The sequence below is a fragment of the Elephantulus edwardii genome, unplaced genomic scaffold (genome assembly GCF_000299155.1).
Source record: "Elephantulus edwardii isolate Elephantulus edwardi_28Jun2011 unplaced genomic scaffold, EleEdw1.0 scaffold00181, whole genome shotgun sequence".
Lineage (NCBI taxonomy): Eukaryota > Metazoa > Chordata > Mammalia > Macroscelidea > Macroscelididae > Elephantulus > Elephantulus edwardii.
Genome location: NW_006399931.1, coordinates 6,270,303 through 6,278,756, shown reverse-complemented (window position 1 = coordinate 6,278,756; position 8,454 = coordinate 6,270,303). Strand labels below are relative to the sequence as shown.

General features: G+C 38.2%; 1 protein-coding gene across 3 annotated transcripts in view; it reads right to left on the bottom strand.

Annotated features, from left to right (window-relative positions):
- Positions 1-301: 301 nt before the first annotated feature.
- Positions 302-8,454, bottom strand: part of LOC102862885 (NADH dehydrogenase [ubiquinone] 1 alpha subcomplex subunit 5-like) — a 9,190-nt gene continuing 1,037 nt past the window's right edge. For 2 of the 3 annotated variants that reach the window (XM_006896086.1, XM_006896087.1), the window contains 3 exons: positions 5,539-5,655; positions 3,534-3,599; positions 302-403 (listed from right to left, as the gene is read on the bottom strand). In XM_006896086.1, the coding sequence (XP_006896148.1) occupies positions 302-403; positions 3,534-3,599; positions 5,539-5,655 (285 nt within the window). The remainder of the gene's footprint in view (positions 404-3,533; positions 3,600-5,538; positions 5,656-8,454) is intronic. The other variant, XM_006896088.1, reaches the window with a different exon arrangement.

Genomic DNA, 8,454 nt, shown 5'->3' with positions numbered 1-8,454 from the left:
TTATTAAATTTTATTAGTTTTAATGAACATTTACAGAGATTCTGGGTTTTCATTTATCCATTGTTGCACTGTGCAATCTCTTTTTTTAATATAATGTGAATGAATGCTTTATAATCTAAAAATTGATTCACATGTTCCTATTATCAAACTGTGAAATAATCACTAATTTTAAAAAGTCCCCTAAATATGTTCTATTAATTTTGACTTTTAAGATATCAAAAATACGGAAACATTTTAATATAGCAGAACATTTAATTGCATCCGTTTCCAATCAACACCCCAGAGTCACATTTAACGGTGGTTATATCGGCCATTTCCACTGATTGGCAGGAGGCTCCTCCACCAATGGCTCCCACGGTTTCCACTGTATCATTTTTCTTGCCAAACTTAATTCACTTTCAGCCTGTATGTTAAAAAGAAAATATTAAGGATTATAATGCTATTCCAGATATTATCCTAACTAGTATGTACAAAAGGAGCTCTGGTGGCCTAGTGGGTAAAGAGTTGTACAGCTAACCTAAAGGCCTAAGGTTCAAATCCACCAGCTGCTCCCTGGGAGGAAGATGGGCAATACCCTCCCAGGCAAGTTACTGTCTGAAAATCCACTGGAAGGTCAGCTGTGGGTCGGTTCTGATTTGACAGTACAACAATCACATGTGCAGAGCCAACTATTAGAGCTACTGCTTAATACATATCTCATGAGCGATTTCACTAATAAGAGCTGAAGTGAAATAAAATCTTAATTCTCACAGACACACCTTATTATGAGTATGAAAGAAGAGGTCACTTCTACTTTCTAGGATTGAAATCTGTTGTAATTAGAGTACTTTAAAATGTTTATCCTCCAGCTGAAATAATGCAAGAACCTGAAGGAGCTTTTTATTAATATTGCAAAAGGCTTTTACAAGTTTTTTTAATTCTTCTGTATGTTGTTAAAACATTTTTACAAGTCGTTAAATACTTGACTCAGTTATTTCTAGGCTGCAGCCATTTTCCACCGAGCAAAAGCCATTCTGCTCTGCTGTGTATGCAGGTCATACACCATGTAAAGCAGACAAGAAAGAAATGATTCAGAGGGCAAAAATCTATCCAGACATCCAATTTTATCATGTACTTTGGGTCACTACAAATCTAGTGCAATCTTATAGTACATCAAAACCTAGACAAAGAAAGATTTTAATCACAACTACTTTAAACCATTAATAAATTCTGTTCTGGTGGCCTACCGGTAAAGAGCTGCAATGCCAACCCAAAAGCATACAGTCTGAATCCACCAGCTGCTCTGCAGCAGAAAGATGGGCAATCTCCTCCGACCCCATCTGTTGTTGTTGGATGCCATCAAGTCAAGCACAAGTCATAGCAGCCCGATGAACACACCTGAACCCTGCCCCTGTCCTGTGCCATCTGCATCTTTCCTGACATACCTGCGCCCACTGCTGCAGTCACTTTGTCTATCCACCTCATTTCAGGTCTTCCCTCCACTTCTCCAAGATATAGCTTCTACCAACAACTTGCCCAAAGTTTGTGAAATGAAGCTTTGTCATCTCTGCCTCCAAGAAGCAGCCAGCTGCATTTTCTCTAAGACATATTCAGCACTTTTGGGAGTTCATGGAGTGTTCAGTCTTCACTCCAACACCACAGCTCAAAGGCATCAATCATCCTCTTGTCAACCTTATTCACTATGCAGCTTTCAAAACATATCAAATGGTTGATAAGACCATAGCTTGAATCAGATGTGCCTTAATCTTCAAACTGGCATCATTGCTGTTCAGTTATTGGGGAGATCCCCTGACTGCAGACTTTCTCTGACGTGACTGCTGGTACCAAGGGTGTTAACTATGGATCCAAGAAGAAATCATTGACAATTTCAATCTTTTCTCCATCTATAATGATGTTACATATCAGTCCAGTGACGAGGAATTTTTGTTTTCTTAATGTTGAGTAGCAATCCATTTGAAACCTGTATCTTTTGAAGAGTGCAATCCATTGATCTTCTTCAGCAAGCACTTCAAATCCTCCTCACTTTCAATAAGCAAGCTTATGTCACAACACAGGTTATTGATGGGTCCTTCCTCAGATCCGGATATAAGATTCTTCAGAGTATGGCTTCCCAAATGATTAGTTCAGCATACAGAATGAATGGGTATGGCGACCCAGGAGATCCACCACCTCTAAAAACTCACTAAGTGTCAGCTATGGCTCAGTTCCAACTTGACGGCATATAAATAACAACAGTACAAACAGAAGAACTCTGGCAGCATAGTTTGTAATGTATACGACTGCTTAAAACAAATGTGGGTGGTTCAAGTCAACCAGCCAAGCCCAGAGAGAAAGAGGGGCAGTCTCTTGCCATGAAGATTTCTAGCCACATTCACCAGAAGAATACTGCAGATGATAACGAGGACCAATGGCTGAACATTCAAGGCTGTATTTTTCTAACCTACTGCTTTCCAGAGCCTATCCAGGACCAAAAGAAAAGATAAAACTATAAATTAAGAAACATTAAAATCAGATTTTATATCCTTTTTCTTCTTGTTATACAATGGCAATACCACGAAGGAAAGGAAAACAATTTCCCACTACTCTATTTGCAGTTTTACTCTAAATGTAATTTAGAATGAAATCCAGAATATTCATAATTTTCTCCAATGTTCTTTTCATACTAATGCTCAAACTTTATCATCTACCAGCCTTACTGACCGGTGCTAGGACTTGGGAAATAATAAAAAAATTCAGCTCTCAAATTTACTCTGCTATTAAAATTGTTTATTTTCCCAGTAAACATTAAATTGGCTGAAAATTTCCACAAAAAATAAATGTAAATTTTAAGTTCCAAAGCACCTGTAATTTTCTGTATTACAAATATACTAAGTTTAAACTGTCATATCTATAGAGATGAAACTACTAAAGTAAAGGTAACATCAGATTATGAATTTAATCTGAGCTAAAGCTAAAAAGAGCACGGCGATTAAGTGAAAAGAGATTATCAAATTTCAAACTTCCAGCATGTTGGAAGTGTTGAATTTTCCTTGTGTGATTAGTTCATATTTGATGAGCTGAAAAACAGAGTTCATTTTCTCTTCTTTCTGGAATGTCAATTTTATGCCTCTCTGGTGGCACTCTGGTGGCTTAGTGGTGAGGAGTTGTGCTTCCAACCCAAAGCCAGGTGGTTTGAATACATGAGCGCTCCGTGGGAGAATGATGGGCAGTCTCCTCCTGTGTGATTTACTACCTCTGAAAACAAACTGGAGGGTTAGCTACGAGTCAGTTCCAACTTGATGTAACATAACAACATGGTGGTATGGTCCGTAAAATGTGCTGCCAGCCAAAGAGTGGCCCGTTTGGATCCACTAGCAGCTCTACTGGAGGAACATGGGTAATCTCTTCCTGTGGGGTTTACCTCCTCAGGAAACCTGCCGGAGGGTCAGCTATGAGTCAGCTCCGACTTGAAGGCAATGAGTTTGTATTCTTAGAATTTTATATTAAAAAGAACATTTGCAACCAACATCAATACAGTCAACATTTTTTTTTACCTGAAAAATGACTTCTTCAATTTGTCCCCCTTGAAGCTGTTGTTCTAATTTTTTAACATCTGGTTCCTATAATTTTAGGAAAAAATTTTTTAAAAAATTAAATAAAGGAGCATTTATTCATGTTTGAAATTTCATTATTTTTAAAAATTTAATTAAAAAGCAGCATTTAAACAATTTTATTTTATCAATATTATTTGTTGTTGTTATGTGCCGTCGAGTCACTTGCAACTCATAGCAACCCTATGTACAAGAGCCCTAAATGCTGCTCTATCCTGTGCCAAGCTGTCTGACACACCTACTTCCTAATCACTGAATCGATCCATCTCAGCTCACCTAAGTATTTCATCTTTTTCTATTTTTTATCTTAATATTAAGACAATTTTTAATACAATAATGCTCAATGTCACTGACATTTTAATACAGTTGTTGTTGTTAGGTGACATCTAGTTGACTTTGACAGTGACCATGAACAACAGACTGGAACTTGCCCTATCCTGTGCCATCCTCAAAATCTCTGCCATGGTCAAGCCCACTGTTGCAGGCCCTGGGTTAATCCATCTAACTGATGGATTTCCTTTTTCACCGATTTCCTACCTTTCCTAGCATGATGTCATTTTCAAGGACTGAACCCTTCTGATAAAAAGCCCGAAATATATGAGACAAAAATTTTGTTTATCCTTCACAAAAAAATTACCCTGTTACTAAAGCGCTCTGGTGGCCTCGTGGTAAGAAGCTGCACTGCAATCCCAAAGGCATTAAGTTTGAATCTCCTAGCTGCTCTACAAGAGAAAATAGGCTATCTCCTCCTGTGCAATTTATTGCCTCTGAAAACGAGCTGGAGGGTCAATTATAAGTTGGTTCCAACTCAACAACAAACAACAAGAGCCTAAAGCTGTGAGGCTAAGGCGGGGTGCCCATGAACACATTTCAGAAAGTTGGCTTGAGTGAATGATTCTGTTACTAGCCTGAATAATAGCCTTTTTGACTTTCCTAATATGGTGCTGTGTGATCTGTGAGATTTTAGACCCAGTAAAGCAGTAAGATCAGTGCTGGGACGAGCACAAAGAGGTGTGAGAGCGTGGGGGACATTTCTGATGGCATGGGAATTGGTTTTGTGTTGTTGATGGGGATAGCTCCCCTTTGTGAAGTTGGACAAGGTCAGATATGGCTGTCTCCATGTGGCCCTTGCTCTTTGTACACCTTCCAACTTTCTCTTTTATTAGCTGTCAGTCCAGATAGTTCAAATTCATCAGCTGTTCCACTGAAGAAAGACACACAATCTCCTCCTGTGCAATGTACATCCTCTGAAAACCAGCTTGAAGCTCAACTATGAGTCAGAGTCGACTCAAAGGAAACGCATTTTGAGTCTGGATGCACCGCTCTCAAGGAAGGAGTGTTCACAAACAGTAAGTTTTTAATATTAGATTCCTTTGTTCTTTTGATAACACTTAATACTTCTCTTCCAGGTATTTTAATGATGGATTTAAACCAATAAACTTTTCATTAGCAGCCCAACACTTAAAATACTACACAGCCAGGGATCTTTCCAATTATAGCTAGCACCAGTTATAAAAAGAAATAAATACTAGAACCTCTTCCACATGTATGTAAATTATTTCTAGCTTTTATGCACAACATTTTGAATCAACATGGACTCAGAGCTGACCCTCCAGTGGATTTTCAGAGGCTGTCTAGTACATGGGAGAAGACTGCCCATCTTTCTGTGGCAGAGCGAGTGGTGGATTTGAATTGCTTGCCTTTGAGCTGGAAGTGCACCTCACTACCCACTGGGCCACCAGAGCTTCCTTGCAGAGAGTAGGCACTCAATGAACAAGAACTGACCTAATGAAAGGGAAGAAGGATAGACATATGGAAAGGAGGAGAATGAAAATAAGACAGAGAGAGGGTAGAATATGCAAAACTAAACAACAGAATTTTTGTTAAGCATTGCAGAGAGTAATATATACAAAAGAACTACAAGTTAGAGTCCAAGTTAGCTACTTACCGCTTTAACCATGCTCAGCTTTGCATGTGTAATCTCCTCGGTATACTTTCTGTACGCTGCATTTTTAGGGATTTGCTGAAGAACATCAAGGATCTTTGTGTATAATATTCTTAGTCTCTGAAAAGGCAAATCAGTCAAGTTTTCATGGACTCCTTATCAAATATTTAATAAACACTTAAGGTGACAACAACATAAAATTACTCACATCGTTTTCCACAAAACCATTTAACTCTTCCTTGTTGCAATTTCTTCACTTCTATAGTGTTTTATCCCCCGTGGCCTTTTTGTCTACTTTATAATTTATTAAAAATGTAACCAAGAAATTTTTCAATTAACCTTAACAGTTGTATATAAGTCAAAGAGAATATTCTAACTTCCTGAAAATAAATTTTTCTCTAATTGAGGTTCTAGGCACTGTAAATTCTGGGTTTTTTCCCTAATTCTTCTTACTTAAATTTCTGTGGGAATAAATATATATCCACAGGCCATTCTGGTGGCCTGGTGGCTAAGGAAATGTGTTACCAACTCAAAGGCAGCAGTTCTAATCCACCAGCTGCTCAAGTGAGAAAAAAAAGAAAACAGTATATATTACATATACTAACTATTATTTAAGATATAAAAAATATTTATTAAAGCATATTCCAGATTTAATGATGACATGTTTACTGCATAAACTCCTAATACTTCAGTACTAATAGCTGTGATTCTGATGGAGCTGGTACTATGTAAATGAAAGGAAGCCCAAATGGAGAAAAAAGTAAAAAAAGAACAAAGTATGTGACTCTACAGCCTAAATTAATGAACCCTGACCTCCAAGTAAACAGTAAAATGAACTAATAAGAAATTGTCATGGAAGATCCCAATTCACAAATCATAAATACTAACTATAATCACAAATAATTTCCTATCTTCACTTTTTATTAGGAAATTTCTCTTCATTTAAATGCATATAACTCACAGGAGGTAGCATCTAGTTTTCTAAATTGTTTAGGTGTCCTCTAAGCAATTAAACAGAAAGCCCTTCATAAAAGGAAGAGTTGGTGTCTGACATGAAAATCTACAGTCACCAGCAGACATAGTATTTTGAATCATCAAGTTTTGTCATCAAGAGAGAGAAAATCAGCAGACAAAATAGCCAACAATTAAATCTTGGGAACTCCAAAATTTGTGAGGATATGAAGAAAAACCAGAAAAGAGAAGTTAAATGTATACAGCAAAAGCCAAAAAATAGTACATTAAAATGTCCTGAAATGCAGACTGAATAAGATAAGTACTTGATGGAGAATCTCCAATGTGTCATATGCTGCTACTGGATCAGTTAAGATGAGAAATAAGAACAAATCACCATATTTTTACCAGCCATCACCTTGACTACTGATAAAGACCCTATGAACAATGGATCTGAACCCTGCCCTATCCTGTGCCATCCTCATCATCTCTGACACACTTGAGCCCGATGTTACAGACACTGCATCAATTCATCTTGCTGAAGGCCTTCTTCCTCTTTTACATGGACCCCCCACCTTTCCAAGCATGAAGTCCTTATCAAGAACTGGCTTCTCCTAGCAATATGCCCACAGTATGTGAGATGGAGTTTCATCATCCTTGCCTCGGCAGAGCAACCTACTTTCACATTCTCCAGGACAGATATGTTTGTTCTCTTAGCAGTATGAGATACTCAGTACTCTTCTAAAACACCGCAACTCAAGGCATCAATTCTTTCATCATCTCCAATCACTGTCGAACATTCAGATGTACAGAATGCAATTAAGAAGACATGGCTTAGATCAGGAGCACTTCAGTCTTTAGACTTACATTACTGCTCTTTAGTACTCTGGAGAGGTCCTTGAGAGCAGATTTTCCCAATGCTACTTCTGTTTTGTTGTGTTTTTTTTTACATACTTTGGACATGCTGCAAGGAGGAACCAGTCCTTGGAGAGGGACATCATGCTTGGGAGAGTGGAGGGACAGTGCAGGGGAGGAAGGCCCTAGATGAGATGGATTGATTCAGTGATTGAGGTGGTGGGAGTAAGTGCGTCAGAGACAATGAGGTTTGCACAGGATATAGAGCAGGGTTTAGGGCCCTTGTACATAGGGTCACTATGAGTCACAAGCGACTTGACGGCACACAACAACAACTTCTGTTTTTATTTCTTACTGCTGGTACCCAAATTGCTGATGCTGGATGCACGCCAACATCTAACTGTCAACAACTTCAATCTTTTCTCCATCTATGACGTTCCTAGTAACCACCTTATTTAGTAATGTGGAAGTCACTAAAGACCTTGGAGAAAAGTTGTTCCTGCCAAGCATAACTGTGCCAAGGGAGAATAAAAGGGAAATTGGAGACCGGAAATACAAATAACTCTCGTGTTCTCTCTAAAGGGAGAGAGGTGTGATTACTGGACAGAGATAAATCAAGAGAAGGTGTTCATTTTTATGGGAAGCATTCATGAACCCTGATGGATAAAACCTACTGAAAGGGAAGCCAGATAACGCAGTTAAAGGGGCCATGTGATAGAGCCACAGGCCATCATGTACGGAATCTGGGTACGTGGAAAAAAATGTGGAAAAGGAGAGAAGGTGCAAAATGGAAAAGTCCATTTTCAAGGTCGGTCACACAAGAACAAACAGCAAGACAACTGTCTCAGAAAAGAAGACCCAGCAAGAAAAGCGGCATGGATCAATGAATTAGATACGGCTCTCACAACTAAACCTGTCTCAGTCATAAAAGGTATCATATAAAACTTCCCCAATTGCCATTTAAATCATCTGTTAACTGACCTAGTAATAAGAACATTACCTCTGGAATTACAAATTACTTTTTTCTTTCATTACTCTTATTGATAAAATCCGAACTAACATTTACTGGGTATCAAACATCCGCCACTGTATATATATGATTTTATTTAATCT